The following is a 23,333-nucleotide window of genomic DNA, read 5'->3' as shown; positions in this document are numbered from 1 at the left end:
AATGAATTGCAGCTTTGACTAAACTGCGAGCGCGGAGAATCCAGAAAGTCTGACGTAGAGTGCTGAGAGTGAGTTGAAGGCCACCGTGCAACGAGCGCAAATGTGCCTGTTCAATTATCAACCGAACAAGCGGATGAGAAGACAAAATAATCGGATGCTTTGAATTGAACGGTAGTGGAGCGCGGTGTAGACGACCACCGACGCGAAGGAGCCCATCGTTATCGAGGAATGGGTCGAGAGATAAGATGGAACAGTTCCTTGAAAGATATCGTTTGCGGCGGAGTGCGTCTAGCTCTACAGGAAATAGAGTTGATTGGAGGTATTTGAGCCACCAAAGTTTCGCCGAATTACATTCCGCTGCGGTGAGAGCACGACCGACCGGAGATGGTCGAGGAGCCGACGGTCCTTTGCGACAAGCTTGAAGGAAGCGAAACATGTACGCGGTGACGCGGATGAGCTTCGGCCACGAAGAGAAGCGGCTCTCCAGATCCCACCGTGGAAAAGTGGTAACCACATGTGCCGACACGACTTTGGCTTCCGGTTGAACGTCGTCGGTGACCAAGAGTGGACGGTTCGGCCATTCGGAACGCTCGCGACGCAGCCAGGATGGACCATGCCACCAGAGATCGGAACCTAGAAGATCGTCGCTCAGGAGACCTCGAGAGGCACAATCGGCGGGATTGCATTCGGTGGGGACGTGCCGCCACTCAGCTTGAGGGAGGCGAGTCTGAATTGTAGCGACGCGGTTAGCGACGAAAGTCTTCCATCGCGAAGGATGCTGGGATATCCAGTTAAGCACGACCGTCGAGTCAGTCCAACACACGCAAGGTATTGGTCGAGAGTCGAATGACTCGAGAACAAATTCGATAAGGCGAATCATAAGACAAGCACCTTGCAGTTCTAACCGTGGTATCGTCAAAGGATTTAGCGGAGCGACCTTCGATTTGCCGGCGAGAAAGGAAATTGTGATTTCGCCGGAGGACGAGATGCATTTTGCATAAACCACGGCTGAATACGCAACTGTTGAGGCATCGGAGAAACCGTGAAGCTCCACTCGCGATGTAGTAGATATTAGACCAATCCATCGGGGAAGTTGCACTTTGTCAAGGTGAGCCAATTGAGAGTAAAGAGTTCGCCATTTGCTGAGTTTGTGAACCGGGATGGGTTCGTCCCAACCAACGCGGAGGCGCCAAAGTTCTTGAATGAAAACTTTCGCGAGAATAGTAGCAGGAGTGATCCATCCCAAAGGGTCATAAATTTTGGCAATGGTCGACAAAATAGAACGCTTGGTTGACGGACACGAGTCCGAGAGGGATGTCTTGAATTGAAAAGTATCCTGGGAAGGATTCCAGCAGATTCCAAGAACCTTTACTTGATCATCTTGAGCCAGATCTTTCGTGCACGCTAGACCATGATCGGAAGGGTCAATGTCAGAGAGGAGAGAAGGATGATTACTGGCCCATTTCCGGAGGTGAAATTTCCCACAATGGAGCAATTTGATGAGTTGATCTCGACAATGCCGAAGAGACGCGATATCATCGTGTCCGAAAAGAAGGTCGTCGATGTAAGTGTTTGATCGGAGAATCGGAGACGCTAAAAGGAAACGGTCGCCTTCATCCTCAACCAAACGTTGGAGTACCCGAAGAGCTAGATATGGGGCGCAAGTCATCCCATACGTGACGGTCAGCAATTCGTACTCTTGAATAGAGTCCGCCGAGTGAGGAGCCCACAGGATACGCTGGTAATTGACATCCCGAGGATCCACTAGGATCTGCCGGTACATCTTGGCAATATCCGCGGTGTGCACAAAACGAAACGCGCGCCAGCGGAGAATGACCGAAGAGAGATTCGTTTGTAGTTTGGGACCAGGTAGAAGATGATCGTTTAACGATGATCCGTTCGTGGTAACACTCGAGGCGTTGAACACGACGCGCAGGTGCGTCGTGCTGCTACCTTCGCGGAGAACGGGATGATGAGGGATATAGACCGATTGAGAATCACTTGACGAAGACACAGCGGAGCGCATGTGGCCAAGCCGTTCATATTCTTGCATGAAGTCGCGATATTCTGAGGCAAGGTTCGGATTTGACTCAAATCTGCGGTTGAGATGGAGCATGATCCGTTCTGCAGTCGAACGCGAGTGCCCGATCCTCAGCGGAGGGTTTGAGCGGAAGGGAAGACGAACAATATAACGACCGTTCGTTGTGCGAGTCGTAGAGTCTCGAAAATCTTGCTCACACTGTTTCTCAGCGGGAGTTAGAAGAGAGGCATGTGGGATTTCCTCGATTTCCCAAAAGCGGCGGAGGTCCGCATCGAGAGAATTATCGTGAACGCAGTGGTGCGTGGAGACCAGTTGCGTTGTATTTGAGACTGGTTCGGAACGACGGAAGAAACCGCGGTCCAATGAATTATGAAGGGGTCCAGAAATGACCCATCCAAAAATAGTATTTTGCGCGATCGGTTGCGCAGTTTGCCCTTTACGCAGCCCGTGTTGAATGATGCTTGGGTACACGTCGGCTCCGAGAATCATTTGTATGGGGTCAGAACTAGACGGGTCGTGATCAGCCCAAGAAAGATCGGCTAAATGCGCGAGAGTACGCCAATTTCGGACTCGCGAGGGTTTGTACGTGGACATTGACCCGAGCACCAACGCCGTGGTCGGAACACAAGGCGCGGAAGAAGTGCGATTCGACACCAGAAGATGGGTTGCGTGGCGTACAGTCCCAGCGTGAACGCCGCCGACGGCAGAAATCGACGCGACGACACGGTTACGTTTCGCTCGCAAAAGCTGGACAACCGACTCGGCCACAAAACTGGCTTCGGAGCCTTGGTCAATTAACGCACGAATTATCACGCTGCGACCGGAGGGAACGCTTACTTGAATTCGCGCGGTAGCTAAGAGTATGGACGACCCGGTAGCCGCTGAACCTGCGGTTGCTGAATGCGAATTGATTTCAGCGGAGACGGATTCGCGAGTACCGGACGACTCAGCGGAAGACCGAGCCCCAGGGGTCGACTCGTCGTGCAAGAGCGAGTGATGACGCTTCTGACACATGCGGCAAGTGTGTTTACTGGCACACGACGAAATCGCGTGATTATAACTGAGACAATTCGGGCAGCACGATAACCGCTTAACAATCTCAAGTCTTTGCCGGGGGCTCTTCGCGAGAAACGAGGAGCAATAGCCTAAATAATGATGAGCTTTACATAAGGGACAGGCTCCTTGCGAATTTTTCGACGCTGTCGCGAGGTGAGAGTGAGCGGGATTGCGCGAAGGGCGAGACGCAGAAAGTGACGAGGAGGCTCCTATCTTGCCGGACGCGCCCGAATCGAAGTCTTCAAGCGCGCGCACCCGCGTATCGATAAACGTCTGGAACTCTTCGAAGGAGGGAAACTTCGTGTCGTCGCCTGCCCGAAGAGTCCAGGCCTTTCGCGTCGCGGGATCGAGCTTTTGTACCGCAAGATGAACAAGGAAGTCGTCCCAAAGCTCGGCAGCGCTTCTACCAAGATTTCGGAGCGACGAGACGGTCATAGCGAGGCGATCGCGCAAGTTTTGCAAGTCCGAGGCAGATTCGCGATTGAGCGCATGCAGATCTAACAATGTGGTTAGGTATTTCGCGAGAAGGCGCCGAGGGTTATCGTACCGCGACGTGAGCGTTTTCCAAGCGATCGCAAAATTATCCTGAGTAACGGAAAGGTTACTGATGCACCCGAGTGCGCGTCCGGCGAGCGACGAAACGAGGTAATGCATACGCGAAAAATTATTTAAAGAAGAGTTCGCGATTATAAGCGACTGAAAGCGGTCCCGAAAGGCTTCCCATTCCTCGCACCGGCCATCGAACGGCTGGAGAGGAATCGGAGGAAGATGCGCGACGGGCGGAGCGAACGCACCTGGAGTGTCGGTCGACGCGGTGTGACTCACTTCTTTCGGAGTAAGATCGGCGAGGGCAGAGTTCATGAAAGAGAGAGTCTGCAGGAACGTCTCCTCCGTGGTCTCGAGATAGTTGTCCTTGAAGTAGGCCATGGAGGGTCGATCCTCTGGTGGGATGGCAGCGGAGATCTTCACATCGTTGGCTTCGAAAGTCGCCCACTGGGTTTTGAGATGGTTCATACGCGTGTGTATCCCAGCCACTGTCCAGTTCGTCTTGCCCAGCTTCTTCAGGTTGGAAAGAGACCGCTCGATGGCTCGTTTAAGAGTTTCTTGCGTGGCGATGAGTTCCGCCATAGTCACGTTCGTGTCCTTTCCACTCACTCACGATCCGGCTCGAAGGACCAAATTTATGTTCGGCGAATTGCCGAGTGCCGGGACCGTCCAGCGGTGGACGCGGAATGAGAGCACCGGAAAGAAGGATGAAGTTCCGGAGGAGACGAATGGATTTCGCAAGAAACGAAAATGCACGGAACCAACGGTTATTTATTTTAAAAGATAAAACTCACAGTACACTGACGTACACTGACGCTCGGACAAACACGGAGGAACGGCGATAACGGAAATCTTGCTCGCGGCGCGACGGATGATCTTGACCGCGGAAGGACGGAAATCTTGCACGCGGGACGAGACGATTCGCGACGCGGATGAAAGAAGATGATTGACAGGGTAGAACAATAATCGTAGAAAACTGTGAACAGTCGTACTAGGACTTTCGAATGTACGTGGAGCTCGAGCTTGAATACGTGCGGAGCGGCCGCGAAAACGTAATTGAAGCTAGAGTACAGAGAGCGTGAACGAGACGCGTACGAGCCGAAAGCGTATGGTCGAATGTCGATCAGACGAGAAACCGTTGTCTCCGTCGACGCGATCGGTGGATCTTGAAGAAACGGGTGGTTTTAAATTTGGGGAAACAATAGCAGAGAGACGAACGAAGGACGGAGAAGGAGCGACACAAAGAAAGGACGAAACAGAAGCGATCGCATCGACGAAGACAACATGTACGAGACCAGAACAACAACGGGCTATTTATAGCTTGGTGTCGAACAGAAATCAGATCAAGCCGTTATCGTTCGAATCTCGAACAAATCATAAATTACAAAAATATTACATCGCGAGCATAAATCCAGGTCACTCAAACTCGTTTGCTGATATTTAACAGATATTTTGAAATCAAGAATATCTTCTGTGAGATTAATTTTATTACTACTTTTTCTGAATAATGTAGAACTGATATTTTTATGTGTGTGAAGCATTTAATTTGCTTATTGAAATTCGTGACGTATTATAGTTGCAGTTGCAACACTGAAGACTTAATATTTTTATTAACTCCTTCCTACAAAATAACTAGTCAGACTTGTGACCAAATCTTCAAACAAAATCTACTCGTAACTATGAGTGATATTCCTTTCTTTTACTTAGTAGTACAAATAAGTATAAATAAGTAAATATTTTCTTTTCCTGCATGGAAATGATTAAAATCAAACAAGTTCTAATTCTCATAACCGCGAAGACGTACTGGACTAAATAAAATAGTTGTAAACTATCTGATAACTAATTTAATTTCTTTTATGTCTCGCATCCGAAGATCGTTAAATGTCTTGTTTAACCTCGCAATTTGCGAAGGGCTGTGTAAGGAATTCCGCGGCTCGGAACGGAATCGGCTCGATTTTAAATAACGCTTCCTTATTGCAGACAAAATAAAAGCGATCCGTTCTAACTTAGTTTTAACTGATTCCGGCGAGTTTAATTGGCTCGGCGGAATCGCGTGCGAATCGCGATCTCGCAGGCACGAGCGCGGTGGGAGAGGCGGTGGGCGGGCAGGGCGGCGGAGTGGGGGAGCGGGAGGCCGGTCCAATTATGCATGCAGCCCATAATTTCGTCGTTAGAGAGAGCGTCGGCTGGAAGCGTCGGGATCCGCGTCTGGTTCGAGGTGTCGTTATCGCGTCGCGCGAATCGCCGAACGGATCACAGAGCCCAGATTTCCCAGCTGGTTTTTCTCCGGCGCGGGGGGAGGGTGGGAGAGGCCTTCGAGATCTGACCGTTTTCCTCTTTTGTTTTTTTTTCTCTCCCCGGGGCTAGACCCGACTCAGCCGCCTGCAGCTGACGGACGAGGTGACTTAGAGAGATGGCGATTTGCATAATGCAATTCAACGGGATCCCGTTTCAAGGAAAAGTCAAGAAGAACAGGGCAATTACAATGAAACTCCATGGGACGCGGTGGCTTTCACGGCCTTGCTACCGACCACCTAGACGATGTCGACTTTATAAATATTCAGCCGGTCGTTAAGGCGAGCGAGACAGAGAGGGTTAAGGCGGCGCGAGCAACGAAACTGGGAGGACGGGGGATGGCGGGGGTGGAAACCGGAGGAAGAAGGGAGAGAAAAGTAGAAAGGGTGTATAAAAGTCGTGCAACCCCCGACGAGCGGGAGTCGAGCGTTATTATGCGCTCTCGCGGTTCCTTGTAATTCGATTCAAAATGCCGGTCTGATAATAGCGACTGTACCGCCTCCGGCGAACTCACCTTTCTTGCTTTCTATTCTCCTTTTTCCTTTTTTCGTTAGATCACTTGTTCGCTCTCGGAACCGTGCGCGTTTTATTAGCACGCTTGGAAACTGTCAAGTGGACGATGGGAATTCCTAATCGCGATATTCGAACGTTAACGCTCGTCGATTCGGCGTCATTATAATGAAAAGCAGTTTCACCGTTGAAAGCACTTCGGATTCGACATCAATTTTAGCTAGGATATTTGAGGATCCTTGATCAAATAAATTTCTGATCAATTTTTTTTTTTGTAGAACTTCACTTTATACTGAACCTATCACTGCTGGTCAAGTGACCGATTAAGAATTTTTCATTTTATAATTATTGACGCTATAGAGACACTTCTATTGGAAACGAATGACTATTGGAAATAGATTTCTTTAATCAAGCAGGAATTGTAGCATAAACTCCATAAAATCTAAATCAATTTCAAATTGTGTTGGTTTTATAAAAAGGCAATAAGTAAAAATTCGCTTTTAGTACTCTGTAGGATTACTGTTAAAATAAACTTGGACAGTAATTCTTCTGCATCGACGCGTTGAGGCAATTTCATCGAATCATACGTATTACCAAAGTACTTTCAATGCCAGGCGACCTTCAAAATAGAAGATGCACTATTCAGAAAAGAACGGGACAAATTAAACGGTGTGCGATGCCCGATAATGGTCCGACTTAACTTTCACTGACCGGCTGTGCCCGATCCGTAAGAATAGGATGTATCGACTAACCAACAGCGTGCTCGTGGCGGCTACTTATCAAGTATCGAAAATCCCCTAGACATCGTAGTAAGGAGTTCACGAGGCGAGGAAATCCGACGAGTAAATCGAAAGGAGGCACGAGGACGGCGTTCGCTGCGGGTAGGAACGAGAGCACGGGGGAAGAGGGTGGCGAAAAAGTGAGACAAAGGGAGAAGAAGCGGGAGAGAGAGAGAGAGATCGCAAGGATCGACGAAAGACGGAAGATCGAAGGACTGGTTGCTACGGGTTTCGCCAGGCGGGGTGATTGTCTTCGCCTCGGAGAGAGAAAAGCGGATTAAGGCGGTTGGTTAAAGAGCAGTTACCATATAGTTGAGCAACGAAGCAACGGGCCGAGGCGGGCAAAGGGTGGCTCCCGGGGTGCAAGGTAGAAAAGGAGATGGTTTCTTGAATCGTGCTGGTAGGAAGGTAAGCGCCGATCCTCTTTCTCTCTTCCTTTCTCACCTTCTCACTCTTCCTATCACTCCCTCTCTCGCTCGCTCTTTCTCTTACATACACAGCCACACACACACACACATACTCTCTCTCTCTCTATCTTTCTCGCCACGAGTCACCACCCCCTGCACCGACGGCTACGTCCATAACTAGCTTCAGTTCCAAGGCAAGGAAGGCAGCTCTCCTCGAGTAGGTATATGGCTGCTGCCGTCGTTGCTGCTACCACTGCCACGGTTACTGCAATAGCAGAAACTGTCGAGTTAAGTAACTGCCGGTACTTACAGTAACTTCGCGCGCAATGAGACCGCCTACATAAATACACCTAATACACTTGCCTCCTTTCTCTACCGCCCCTACCTACCCTCCAACATGCAGGATATACCACCCCTCGAACCACCCCCATCCCCTTTCGTTGCGGTAAATTCCCAGGGTGGCGGGGTTCCGCCGCGGCCTTCTGCCACGATACGACGGTACACGGCTTCCGTCGCGTAGTTACATTCCAACTTTCATCCTTCGCCCCTTACACCCCCAACCTTCTTTTTTCCATTCTCTCTCTCCCTCTCTCTCTCTATCTTTCGCCCCTTCCTTCTCTCCAACCTTTTCACTTCTTCCGTTCGCGATAGCAACGCGTCGCATAAGAGCCGTCGCGTAATGACGCCCGCCTTAATTGTTGCCCGCCCATTCGGCCTTCTTATTCCGCGTGAATGGCTTCGCGCAACCATGAATGGAGTGTTCGATGCAGAGCTCCTAGTACCAGCTCCCACATTTCTCTCAGATTTTTCCTTTTTTTTTTTTAGGCGGTCGAGGATTTGGAAATCGAGGTAATGTGGCGACAGGATATTCTGTAGCAAAATCGTCGTGATAGCAATATTTTTAAATTGAATTACTTGTGGTAAATATTGAGTAATAGTTGTATTCGACTGCAAGTGTTTTTGTTATTTAATCGGTGAATCGGAGTGGTACCAGTCGGGGGTCATAGCAATATCTGTAAATAGAGGGAATTGTAGTTAAGAAATACTTTATAGTAATCGTATCTGACTGTATAAGTGAAGCTCACATGATCTACACCTCCAGGATGTCTTTTAAAGATTTTTGTTATTTAGTGAATGGGTGGTTTCGTAAGTTGGAGTTGTGGTAGAAGATAAATGTAATTGTATCTGTTTGCAAGAAAAGGGGAAAGGTTGCGACCCTCTGCTGAAGCGATTAAATTAATTTAGTATGTATTATGCAGGATTATTATGTTTGACTATGGCTAGATTAATTCCCATAAACTCCCCGGAGTTATTTTCGGTGTTCTGAATCACGTCAACCGCTGCCTTACCTTCATGTTACATTAGACAATAAGGCGCAGTGGTGGGAGCAGCTACATAGTCCGCCACGGATAATCTCTTGATTGCGTTGGCCGTCCAGTAGAATCTAATTATAATTGGTTAACTTCATAATTATTTCACGCACGGCAGTGGCTACTTCAACAATGACTGCCGCGATCAAAAGATCTGTAGACCGTAATATTCACGACAGAACCAAGGTCGGAATAATTCACTGCGGATTCATTGCGGTAAATCACGAAATCATTTTGATAAATTGCAAGATAAATGTACAGAATTTCTTAAACTCGATCTTGTAATTTTCATAGGACAGATAAACTGTAAAATGAATGATTACAGGAATAAACGAGAAGAAAATTGTCTGGCCATTCTAAGCAGCAGTACAATTTATTTTGGTATCTATAATTTCATTGTTGTATCCACGATAGCGGCACGAGTTGCGGAGAACAATAGGGAGGAGTAGAAGAAAGCAGAACGCTTTTCTTCTTTTAATAATGTCCGCGCGAAACTCGTCGGCGAGTACATGAAGATTAAAAAGTGTCCACGAAACCGTGCCTCTCTCGGGGGACGTCGGGCTCGTTCCATTCACATTTAGTAAACTTAAACTAAAATTCCTTTTCTCAGCCTATAATTTTTCCTGTCGCTTCAGAGCTCGTTATCTTTGACAAAGACTCCATTCGACTAAAGGCGATAAAAAATCTCATTATCTCGGCATAAAGATTACTCTGAAGATTTATTATGACGTTATCCCTCCATCGCGCCACGCCATACTTATCGTTCGCAATTTTTTCCGGCGAGAGCGTTAGAAGAAAAAAAGAAATGAAACATCGTCGGCCCGCTTTAAACCGATCAAATTAAAAGTTCATCGATCAAGCGACGTTCTCCTACGCTATCTGAACACGTCATTGTCAAGCACAATCTATTCCTTTTAGAAAACTGGGTTTCAAACTATTTATTAATAGTTAACAGCTGGTATTAATCAAGAGCACCAGATCACCCCATATCAAAACACAATAATTAAAGGCGCTTATATTCTAAACCCCAGTTTCTGAATTTTATCAGTTAGCAGCCTCGTTAAAATGGGTCATTTATTTCTTCCAACTCCCTACGTTTTACAGATTTACAGTAACTGCATTCAACTAAGTTTAGCTGACGCTTCGACTGCCACGGTAAACTTGAAAATCACCGTTTAATATTACACAATCTATTCAGCAAGTAAATCAAACTTTCAGAAGATCTACGTTCATCTAACTAAGTTGTACTAAAGTTACAAAAGTAATTTCTACTTGTTTCTACTTTAACACCATCAAAAAACTGGTTCTGGTTTCGAGCGACTAGTATCAGTACACTGTTATAACAGTCAAGAAACTGAATCCTACAAGTCACATTCTATAAATGTCCCTACATTCATGTGTTCCAAAATTAAATTTGGAAACAGCCATTGTTAACACCAACAACACCGATTTACATCGAGGGAGCGAATCGTCTAGCGAATCGGGCGACTGTTCCCGGAATAAAAAGCCGACCTCCGTCTAATCAGTAAAAAAATATGTCGCCGGAGATCGCCGAGATCTGGCTTGCCCGTCAAGATTTTCCCATGAACCCTGTAATAAAAGGATTATCCATCGGATAATCCATAAATCCTTTACAGATTATCTCTATTAAGCCTGAAAGCAAGTCCTGGGGCCGTCTTCGTTACCGATTCAGGAGGAGTGGCTCGGCGTGTAATGCGACGATCGGCGATCGCGCGTTTTATTTCACTCGTCTCCCTCAGAAACCCTCCTCTGTCAGCGCGTCTCGTTCTCTGTATCTCTCTGCCTTTTGGTTTCTTTCTCTCTATCACCTGTTCGCTGCATTCTCCCTCTCTCTCTCTCTCTCTCCAGCCATCCTGGGGGTTTCCTTCTCTCCGGCAGCGTCTCCAGAAGACACAGCGGCGGCGTGTTCAGATAAACACGGCTTCGCCCGATTTCACAACGGATTCGCCTGTCCCCCATCCATCGTCTCGGCTGGCCCTATACAGGAAGAGCTCTTTTCCACGCGGTGGAGAGGGTGTGGCAAACAAATGCACCGCGTCAGCCCGCCGTGACACTTCTTCCGTGGCCTGGGCTGGCTCGGCGAAAGGGGGAACAGAGACCGAGCCCCAGAGCCGAGGGTGGTTAAGGCGAAGAGGCCGGTCGCCAGACGAGGATGAAAGCCGGAGGATCGTAGAAGCCGTGCTCAAGTAGACAAGGGACACGTCAGCCGCCATCCTTCTACTCAGCCTTTTATAGATTATTCACGTACAATGGTCGAGTGACAAGTGGCGGGCCACCGCCACCGTGCCGCACCCGAACGATGCCTCTCTCCATCTCTCTTTCTCACTCTCCTCCTCCGAGCCACCTTTACCCCACATGCCAAGTCTCAATCTTCTTTTTTTGCAACGTGGAGACGGTTCGAACTGACAAAGGGCCGGATAACGAACCAATCAATTTACCAGACTCGCTCTCGGCTGTCACCGTTGCGAACGATCTGACTGAATGATCGAGTTAATCAGTCGTAAGGGTGGGTTTTTGGGAATTCCGGGGATGAGCCACGATTTTTGGTAATTTGCGGGGAATCTGGCGGAAATTCGAAGAAACTTCCAGGCTTCTTCCACGTGGAAAATATTGTTAGATTGCTTACAAAATTCTAGTGTTTTATTATTATCAACTTACCCAACGAGGTCGCTAACAATTGATAAAGTAAAGACAGGAGGCTCGACATAAAAATCGCTTCTTGTGACGTATTTTTCTATGATGGAGTTCACAAAAAAATAATCATGGTCGTCATTGCACTCGAAACATTTACACGTTCATTTTTCATTCATTCAATCACCTCTACCCTCAATCCATCGTCAATTTTATTCGAAACATGATCTACAAAAAGCAACCCACTCCCGGAAAAAACCGGACAGCCATTAATTGCATCCGTCCGATGATCATTCAGGGCTTCCGCGACAAACAAGGAAACCCGGTATTGCCCGGCCGAAAGAGAACAACGGCGGACATGGTTGATAAACGTCGCTGTTCAACTTTCTTCGGGACAGGCATTGATTAAAACGAAACAGTGCTAATTGAAAGAAAACAGTGGCAGAACAACGGCGCTGTTATACCTCGAAAAAAGAGAAAAATAAAAAAAAAAAAGAGAGAGAAAGAAGGCGACAAAGAAAAAACGAGGGATCGATTGAAAGTGCCATGTCGGTGGTCGACGATCGTCATTGTTTTAAGAATCCGGGATCGTTTGTCGCGCGCGACGCCGACAATAACGTTCGCCGGGACTCGCCGGTTCGTTCATGCCCGTGTTTTCGGTATTGTCGCTTTCCGAATTCAACGAGGAGCAGATGCGACGCATATCAAATTACGGGGGATCGATGAATGTTTCGTGCGATATCGCAACGGGCACCGTGCCCGTGATTCCGTTCCCCGTGAATCGTCGTAAACACGAAGTCGTAAAACGCGGCGAGGAGAAACGGTAGTTGGCCGAGCGCATGTAAATGCGACGTCGGGGATACACCACCACCGCGCACCGGCGCGGTCACTGTTTTTTTTTTCCCCGGGCAGTTCCCCGGCATTCGGTATCGCGCTGTTTGGTGTTTTAATGTTGATTGGACGACTGCCGATTCAGCCGACGTTCGTTTGCAACGATTGTTGTTTCGACGTCGAACGTGGCCGAACGAGAATTTTCAAAATTCGAGCGGCGCATACCGGGGCCATTCCACCCCCCTCTCCGATCCGCGAAAGCAACGTGACCATACGCCGGATAAATTGACTACGAAATCGTGAGCACCCGCGGATTTATTTCCTTTCGAGTGGTGGCACGTTGTTTTCCATCGGGATTTTTTGTCCGGCCGGCACGCTGCGACAAAATGGCGGTGGATCATTGAATTTACCGAATTTATCTCCATTATTCGCGATCGTTTAATTCTTTCTACTCCCCTTGGTTCCACTTCGTCGAAGCTCTGCCGTAGAAACTGCGAACGGTGCCGCGTTGTACGCGTGTTACCGTTCTACGATTTTATTTCCCCGCGGAGAGAATAATTATTAACCCTTTGCGAAAGTGTTGCATTTGCTGTCGTGCCATTCGATTGTATTCTCACGAGGAACTTTATTAACCTACTTGCAGTGGATGAGAAGTACGGTAATCGTTCCAGTAGACATTGAAAGCCTGTGGTCAGCCATCTTAAGCGTTGTTACTATTAGTATACAATTTTATATTCTATAATATGGGGACACAAGACTACACATTTGAAGTGAGGGACAGACCGTTCTGGTCCTTGTTAGTAGTTATTTTTAAACAATTTGTTTTCAAGGAGACTGACTATTGTTGCATACCATATGCTCGCGACGCTGTCGACTGTAACGTAAATCAATAAAATGAGTATAGATACAAAAGTTAATGTATATAGATGCAAAAGTTAATGTCAAGTCTGTCTGGACAATGTTTGCTACTTTTCTCGTCAAGCTTCCTTATTTTATCTTTTTGTTGCTGCTTGCTTCGTCGTTTGAATAAGGTAGAGTGCAGGGTGCACAGTTTGACAAAACGCGCATGCGACGTTGACAGTAGCGGACCGGAAGCTCTCTCGCGGGTAATCACTTCCAGTTTATTACCAGCTGCTGATTTATTGTTTGATAAAGGACAGGTATACGGCCGGGTATTGTTATTATAAAGAGGGATCTATGGGAGCTATGAAGCTGTCATGTAGCAGGTGAATAGTGGAGGATGTGTGAATATGCGTGCGCGCGTGTGTGTGTGCTCGTGCCGGGGACGAGTCTAAGTAAACGCTTGAATATGAAAGCCAGTAGTTGCAGTTCGTATACGCGGTGCACACGCGCCGGGATTTTGATGGAGGAACACACACTCCTGCGGGCACACAGCCCCCTGTTGGTAACTAAACAAATTTCAACGATGAATTCCGACTTAAAACGTTAATCTTCCGTAGTTCCGCACAATACACGTCGGTATAACAAATAACACGCTAGAATGATCTATTTACCCCCACCCGCTACCGCCCACCCCCTCCGGAGAGAATTGCTTCTCTGTACGGAAACACTACACCGAGTCCCAGGAATACGAAAATTATGCAAAGCGATTCACGTGCTTCGCGGAATCTAATTTCTCTCTGAGGCTGAGCGCCTTTTAATAATCCGTCGGGTGACCCACATCGGAACTGCTTTAAAACTCTGCAAATAATAACAATACGAGCCGTTGCGTGCCGTTGTCCTTGCCCGTAATATTTCATTGATAACGTAAAACTCCGTTCGTTCGATGACGCATCAAGAAATTGCGGTGAGTAAAGTCTGAATGCGAATTTGTATACTTTAGAACACTTAATTGTAAATTGCATCAAATGTGCCGTGCATTACTCTAATTTAAAATTTCGAACAATTTGTGCTACTCTCGCGCGTTTCATTGGTACATGCAATTAAATTCGTTCGATCGATGGAAAATAGGAAATTATGGTAAGTAGGTTCCTATGTATGTATATACATATAATTTAACACAGTTTATTGTAAACTGCTCTAAATACATGCAACATTATTCTGATTTAAAATTTCAAACAATTCGTGCCAACCTCTCGTATTTTATTGGCACATGCAGTTAAATTCGTTAGCTTGATGGAAAGTGGCAAATTGTGTTAAATAGGCTCCGAATGCAATACACGAAGCTACACATACCTACATATTTATACTGTAAACTACCACACTCCTAAACTGCTCTAAATACAATGATCAGTGTTTCAATGTACTAAATACAATGATCAATACATTTTTATTCCGATATAAGACTCTTTTTCTTCTTCTTCTTCATCCGAAATACGACGAAAGCCGGTACCGAGCCATCGCCTTATATCGAAAGAAAACTCTAGTGAATTCTCGGTGTGGGTCAGAAATGACTCCGGCATAGGCCTAGAACTCGAAAAATCTCTGGATAGAAACCTCGATGACAGGCAACAAATAACGAGGGCTTTTGTTTTAGAATAATCACAAAATTCTCTAACAACGATTATTTTCCTTGAGCGCGCAGATCACATAGAATAGTGACTATTATAGTGACTTTCTTACCGGACACTAAAAGTGACTGATGCGTGTTGCCTCATGAAACTGAGATGATTGAACTTATTTCGGCTTTGTACAATTTTTAGTACGTGTGCTTGAACGATGAAATTTGTTGAATCGTCCATTACGAAAGTGTCCGTATAATTTCAATAATTCCAAATTAACCCTTAACGGACCAATGCCGCCATATAACCGGCATGGCACTTTTACTTACTGGGTCCAATGCCGCGTATATGGCGGCAAAAATCAAATTTAAATCATCTTGTTATCCTATTACTCTGAATATATATTAATAAATTTCCACTAAAATATAAATATTTTCCTTTCTATACTTGATTCTATACTTGAAGTATACTTGAGTATACTTGGACTTGGTGGGAAGTAAACTTGAAATACTTCCGGACGGTTAAGGGTTAAAAATGTCGGTCACTTGTCGGCGATGGATATAACATAAAATTTTGAATTAATCACAACTGGTAGATGAAAAGCTGCTAAAGATCAAGAGATGATCTTTCGCACAACAATCTTCTAGAAGCATAAAAAACAAAAACAAGCCAATAAAAATTCATTTAAATCGGGCAAGCAACGTTGCTCCGGGTGGCAGTACCAGCCTCTAATCGGCTATTGAACAGTTTGCGCAGCATGAAACCCTATTGGCCGGCCGCTTAAGCATGATATTCGATTTCGCAAACAAGCCGGAGGACCTGGCAATTTCGCGGGTCCACAATATTGTGTCCCGGACCGGTAAATTTCCCGAACGACGTACAAAAATGGCCGAAGTTCACGCGACACGAGCTCGACAGGGCTGACGTGTCCCGCACGTATTTGGGTCGTCGCCTACAAGAGAAAGAGAACGAGAGAATGGGAGACCCGTCCCGAATAATATCCATGTGTATATCGTGTGCTGGAGACAGCCGACGGAACCGTGTCGCGTAGCTCGATAATGCGCGTTGCGAAGGAGGTCTAGGAAGTCGCGGAGCGAGAAAGGACACGGCGTTCGGAAGGTAGCTGGGTCCATCAAAAATTCAATCCATACGAGTACGTTCGTTGTTTCTTGTCCCGGCGAAAGGCGTTACGCCGACAGAGGAAGAAAGAAAGAACGAGAGGGAGAAGGAGAAACATCGCGAAACGTTTCGTGGAATTCTCGATGCGACGCATGGAGAATGACGAATGCATATACGGTGTTCCCGGGGCAGGCTTGGCGAGAAAGGAAAACGGAAAAGGTGAGATTTCACGCGGACCAGAAGAGAAAAAGGAACCAGCCAAGGGAAAGGAACGGCGCGTCGGGAGTTACATCGGAGAAATTGGCGCCTGCTTTGGTTCCTGAAGCATGTGTGCCCCATAAATAACATGTAAATATTTTCAATAACTGCCGCGGCGGTCCCAGCATGAAAAATGCAAACCGCTTTGCGTCCGGTCCTCGCCGCCACGCCACCGTATCGTAACGTGTACATCCAGACAGGGCTCCGACCCCTCTCTTCAACCCCACCTCCAGACCAACCACCCTTGCGAGCTACCTCGCCAAACTATCTTTTAATATATCTGTATGTACACGGTGTCCTGCGCGAAATTTATGGCACCGGACGCCGGCCGATATTTGTTTCACTCGAGCAGCGACTTCGACCTCCGCCCACCAGACTTCTACCCCCCGGAACAACGATATGTTCCACTTGCACCATCTCCTGTGGAAAAACAGCCCGCACCCGGGACGAAATCATCCCGCGAATATGCGATCGTGACTCTTGAGAAACGATTCACTGCGCGGAACACACCTGGATCGCTGGCATTTTTGGTTATGGGGAAAGTTTGTTCAGGAGTTCTTCACAGAAGTTTTATCGATAATGAGGTTGATCTTCGTATAAGGCATTAACAAGGACGATCGAGTTCTTTGACAACTATGCATCTGACAATACTTACAGCTTTGTCTATCAATTTATTGAAACATATTTTTTAAGTCACTTCTCGTAGACTCATTAGCCTGTCTGTTGTTTTTAATGTAACATTAATTAAATGACAATTTTTATAGTCTGGGTGAAAATAGACGCATACACGACCGGACGGAGGTCAATAGACATGAAATGACATGTCGAAATCATAACAACGAAATTACAATTGTATAGTGAATGCCCCTAACACAGTTACAGCTTCCCATTAAATTGGTAATTACTAGACTGTTGATCTTGATGTATATATAGCACGTGTACATTTCCACAGCAAAAACAACAGCGCTATTAATTCTACTTCGTCCAGAAGGAATTATCAAATAAACAGATAAAACCTTTCACAAATTTCAACGTTTTAATTTGCAACTTTTTAATTCCAACATTCATAAAATAACCTACAAAAATGTGACCTAGCGGAAAGGTTCGTGCAGTAATAATCTGAAAATTGTACATTGGAAATGCAGTGTACATTTTGACACAAAGTACAATATCACATTTATTCTTCATCCAACCGAATGAATTTTCTAGTTAACGTATGAACCACTTCGTACTTTCAATTTCGAACTTTTCAATTTCAACTTTGCAATTCGAACATTCACGAAACAACCTTAAAAAATGCGGACTAGTATAAAGGTTCGTGCAGTAATGATCTCGGAGTCGTACACAACGAATGAAGTACAAAGTGCAGTGTTCTAAATAGTGTCGGTAGGAAATATTAATTTGCTTCGCGGCTATTATTATAGATTGCTTAAGTATACCGTGCAGTCGACCTGTAATCTGTCAGTTCACGGGCACGTAATTAATGTGTAATTATTTTGTGTTGCAGGGGCTTCGGATTCGTCACGTTCGCAGATCCCGCGAGTGTAGATAAAGTGCTAGCACAGGGTAACCACGAGTTGGACGGCAAGAAAGTAAGTACTCTGAGCACAGCAGCGTATTATTCGTCGAGCGTGGTCTGTGTTTTAAATCACATTACCGACTGCTTCGCCCCGTATTGCGATCGTAAAGTCTCTTTAATTGTATTCACGCGCTCCGAACACGGAAATAAGAATCCAAAATATACAGTTCCTCATACACCCCCCCTCTTACACGGTTGTTCTTCGTGTTGCTTGGCCCTGTGTTTCTACAAAAACAAAATCATTCATACGTTCTTCATACAATCCTCTGCTACAGAAAATTCACCCATCTTCTGTTTTAAATACTGTATAATCTTTTACTCATATATTGGATGATCCTTATCATTTGACATATTGGTTTTATTCATGTGTATTGTTCCGGAAATTGAGACATTTCTATTTTAAATTATTAGAAAAAAAATGTAATTCTTGAAAAAATTCTGGAAAAAATCCAATTCTTCACCCTCTGGTATACGCATTGAATGAATTTGATCATCCGTGTAAGTTTAATAGGAAAAATGTTTGTACAAATTCAAAACAGACGTGTCACTGAAATGGTAATAGATATATATTGCTTGTAATATCTGCTGCTAGCATTAAAAAATATTTTACTTCAATGTCCAATATCATCAGAAACATATATATATATAAGAATTGTGGATGTTAAGTTCATCATACGTGTCAGCAAGAAAAGTGACAATTAAAAGTAAAGTCCTGCTTATTGTGTTAGATTAACTTGAACATTGGAAGAGTTAAAACACAAGATTATGAATAAAATACAATAAATGAAATTGAATGAAAACTTCTTTTTGAGAAATGTATGAAGTTATAGGGAGACAGTTTCAATTTTTTGCGTCGCGTTTTCCCAGTAAAAGCGTTCAATTGTTTGATGAACGGGGACGTATCGCAACAGGGAAATTCCTTTGTGTTGATCAGTCCGGATGACCCGTCGAGTGTCTTGCCGGCGACAAATGGAAACCGCCTGGACCCGGACGCAGACAATATTTAACTATCGACGGGATCAATTAACCGGGACGGTGGCACATCAATTATCTCGATCGAGTACTCCGCGGAAGTTAATTGGTCTCGCGGCACACATTTGATTGCGGCGTGCCGCGCGAACCAATTTTTCTCGGTACGAGAGCGCCGGCTGTCTTCTTGCGCCACGGACAATCGATAACGTCGTCGTCCGTCTTCGTTCGCCTAATAGAAGAGAGACTCCCACCGACCCCTGTCTATCGCGCTGTCCCTCATTACCCCTTTTTCTGCCCCGTCACAGTTTCACCACGCGTCTCACAGCGCGTCAACCCCATCTTTCCCTCCCCCGAATGGATATCGGTGACCTTAAGTGGTCGTTAGCCACGGCGAACTAACGATCCCCTAATTAGTGCGTAATAGAACGCCGCTACCAAGACACGCTCGGTTTTCCGCGGCCTAACAACCTCTCCCTGCTTTCCGATAAGTATCTCGGCGAAGCACCCGACCCATGAAAAACTAGTCCAGCCGGCTGTGATTCCTCGCCGAGCGTGTTGCAGATCGTGGCGATTACCTGCGCGAATTCTTTGACAAACTAAGCGCCAACGTCTTCCGCCATTTTTTACTTTGGTTAGCGGTGGAACCTCGGATGGTATCTGCTTCCTACGCTCCGTATCGCGTTCAATTAATTTTGTGCGTTTCACGCTGGCCTCACCTTGTTTCATTCGAGGAAGCGATCACGGTTATTAATACTAGGTTTACGGAACACTAAAAGCGACCACGAATGATAAACTTCGCGGAATTGTCCCACTACTGCTGGCATGACCCGTGTTGTTGACATATATCGAGAATTCACTGCATTTTACATTACTTTATAAAAATGACGTGAATGTGTGTATCCAGATCATTAGGCGTTTTTAAAAATAATATTCACCCAAAGAAGTGGATGCATCTTTACAATTTCGATAATCGTAAATTAAAAATAGTAGAACCTGTCATTTTGACGAGTCCAGTGTACCTGGTGTTAATAACAATTGAATGGAAATTATATTACATATATTAGACACATAACGTACACCCTTATTCGAGGTTTCCAACCTAATTGTTGATTACTTGGGAACTGAGTTTTCACTTTATACTACAATCTAGTTAACCGTTTTTAAATGTCTCCTCTGGAACACGTCTAAAAATTAGGCCGAGCACTAACAGCAATTAGTTTATACTGTAATGAATAAGTTTACCTAGTAAAGTGTCCACAATAACATTTTTAGAATTTCAATAATTGTAGAAGCATCGTTAGCTTGCCTCAGTGAGAAGGATCAGGAACACAAGTATGACGACAGCGACCATAATAGGATGCAGCAAGGAGGTATACTCCTCGCGAGGTTAGCCTCGTGCACTATCGAGGAGGTGTTAGACGCTGTGTCGGCGCGGCGGTCCTGCAATTTGCATTAGTCGAGCGAATTACGCGAAATTTATGTGAGTCTGGATATACCGGTGGCAACGCGGCACGGCGGCCCTCCCCGGTTAATACGTATTCGGAGTACTTACAGAAGCGACCGCGCAGTCGTCGTACTTATGGCTCTGTGGACAGCTAATGTCCGCAACTATTTCTCTCTGTCCGCCCTATCCGCCGACTATCCATTCCCGCCTTACGATATTATTCCCGGCGTATTGTCTAGCCCCGTGGCAGAAACGTATTTGCCAAACTGTGACACGTCGCAGTCTCGCCGATTAATCTCTGCCAAAAGCATCGCCGATGGCTGGGGACGCAACGACGCGTATCTGCTCGGCCGCGTAGCCCCGTAATTGTCTAAGCGCGCGTAAAACCAGCCCCGGGGAAACCCTGCCGCGCCAGATCGAAGAGTTTCGACGTCGAAAACGTTGTCGCGAAAGCGGACCAGAGAGGATCAGAGCGGAGAGGACGTCGTTAATGCGGAACCACCCCTCCCTCCCCCTCCTGACCCCTTGGAATTCGTTTAATTCGTTTGTTTGCGTTCGACGTATCCGCGAGACAAGCCCCAGACCCCACAAACCTTTTGACCTACGACCCTCCCAACCGGTTTGCCAGTTGCCCGGATGATACTCGCCAGGGGGTGGAGAAATGAACAGCGAGAGGGCTGCAGCCCAGACAAACCGATTTCAATGTTCATTCATATGTGGAGAGGCGGTCAGGTTTCACGGGATCGTATTGACACGAATTTTGCGGCCGATGAATGGCCGGACGGTGATCTCTTATTCGGATAATGCCGTGGTGATTAATTTCAAAAATTGTAATTAGAAGAACAGTTGTTGTGTTTGGTCATGTACTCGTGCTCGATGATGCTTGTGCTAAAGATCCTGAAATTTCATTGCGCAAGTCGAGGCTGGATGATAGCAAATGTCTACAATGGTTTGATCAGGTCACTTGCAAATACCCGTGTTTCATTGATTAGTTCTTCTACTCTGTCGAGAATTAAACCGCGTATGTATGATCCAAATTTTATCGTGGTTGAAGTCGTTTCAACCAGAAAAATGCCACGAAATATGTTGCCAACAATTTCGTAGGAAAATAATTGGGAACATAGAGCAATTATTTCTACCCCTACGCTATTTTATACGAAACATTCCGCGCAACTTTCACGAATATGTTCGAGTTGTCGGTGGATGATCTGAAACAAGTCTGCGTGTGCAAAAGGTTGAACCATGGACGCTGAAATTTTTTATACAGGGTGTCCCGTAATTGGTGGTACAACCGAGCAGGGGGTGATTCTACATGAAAAACTGAGTCGAAAATATGGAATAAAATTTTTTGATACAAGACTTTGTTTTCGAGAAAAATGAGTTTGAAAATTTGTCTAGTGCGCGTGCACTCATTTTTCTCGAAAACAAAGCCTTGTATCAAAAAATTATATTCTATATTTTCGACTCAGCTTTTCATGTAGAATCACCCCCTGCTCGGTTGTACCACCAGTTACGGGACACCCTGTATAATTCTATGACCACATATTTCAATTTTTGGAAGTAGTCATTAACCGTGATTAACGAAACGAACAAAACCAGGAAAGAAATGTAGAGAATAGAATGCACGGATAGATCTTATTGTCGGTGGAACGCAATTTAGGGAAGTCGTAATGACGGAAGGCTCAAAGAAGTCTCATTAGCGCGTGATTACAGTCACGTGTACGCGATTGATTTAACTATTGCTGATCCGTGCATGCGCGCGCCCGCGTGCCCGCGCGCACGGTGCGATTAAACAGAAAGCTAATGAGGCTGTAGAGCCGTGGCACGTGCGATGCATGTATTTTTTAATCAGCACCCAGGCCGATTAAGCGCAATTTGAGGGCCATTCTGATCGACCATAGGCGACACACGTTGCGTGTGCTTACGCGGCAGGTTGCGAAATCATTGTCCCGGGCAAATAGAGAGAAACGGCGGGACTATCGATTCGCGAAATCGCTCTTCCATCGCGTTCGCGGTGATTTTCGATAATATTAACGTTCTTGCCATTTGTCGGTGACAGCCGCGCGTTGCAAAAATGTCACCGTCCGTTATACAGCCTTCTGATCGTGTGCGATTGTTCCGCAAACAACGATTTATCGCACTGTTCAAACAAGGAAGACACGAACATTTATTTCAGAAAAAAGTCGAAATTCCTCAGGCGTTTTAACGTCACGACAACTAGAATCCATAATAACCTTTTATATACTAGAACTTTTCAAATGGAAATAATATTTTTGATGACTTTAATCTATTGATTCTAAAAGTGCTATTTGTATTTGCAGAAGACCTACAATTCTGCTAGGTAGGAAGGTATTGCATATTTTTCAAACCAGTATAACGAGATTGTGAATCTAAGACTAAAATAATGAAGTATAGAAATATATGTTACATCATATTTCTATTTAATCCTGCGGCTACAGTGATCGAAGTTAGAAAGGGGATCCAATTATTCGAGGGCTGAGTTTGAGAACTATGTACAGGCCCGCGCGAATTTAAAAGCAAGGAGTTTAATACATGAAAGGAGCGTAAAATTCCGACAACCATGCTCGTCCTTCCCCTCGGCCGTGAAACAGTCGAAAGGACGAAGTCATCGTTTCATTATCATTTCACGCCGAATTTCTCGGCAGCCGGCTCACGATATTCCAGCCGGTTCATTCCGAAAGAAGAATGCTGCTCCTGATTACGTACTTTTCCGTATCGTCGTCGAGTGCGCAGACACTTCATCGTTTTCATAATTCAGAGAGTCCGTGGAGCAGAGAGAAGAGAGAAAAGGAGAGAAAACGAGAGAGAGAGAGAGAGAGAGAGAGAGAGTGGGGGATGTAGAGGGGTGGTTGGAGGGTGCGGCCACGGCGTAGATAATAAAAAACGAACGGAAGAGTGTTCTCGAGTGAAATATAAAACGGATGAAAGTGAACGAAGTAGGTAACCGCGAACGATCTACTCGACTGTGTATAAACGAGACCTTTCTTTTTC

At 45.8% G+C, this 23,333-nt stretch overlaps 1 protein-coding gene across 7 annotated transcripts in view; it reads left to right on the top strand.

The window, feature by feature from the left end:
- The window catches only part of Rbp6 (RNA-binding protein 6), a 1,054,377-nt gene that overhangs the window by 613,255 nt on the left and 417,789 nt on the right, over nucleotides 1-23,333 (top strand). For all 7 annotated transcript variants that reach the window (XM_076785457.1, XM_076785451.1, XM_076785454.1 and 4 more), the window contains one exon: nucleotides 17,834-17,918. In XM_076785457.1, coding sequence (XP_076641572.1) covers nucleotides 17,834-17,918 — 85 coding nt within the window. The remainder of the gene's footprint in view (nucleotides 1-17,833; nucleotides 17,919-23,333) is intronic.

The sequence above is a fragment of the Halictus rubicundus genome, chromosome 3 (genome assembly GCF_050948215.1).
Source record: "Halictus rubicundus isolate RS-2024b chromosome 3, iyHalRubi1_principal, whole genome shotgun sequence".
NCBI lineage: Eukaryota > Metazoa > Arthropoda > Insecta > Hymenoptera > Halictidae > Halictus > Halictus rubicundus.
The sequence above is the reverse complement of the archived record's forward strand: the minus strand, read 5'-3'. Positions and strand labels throughout refer to the sequence as shown.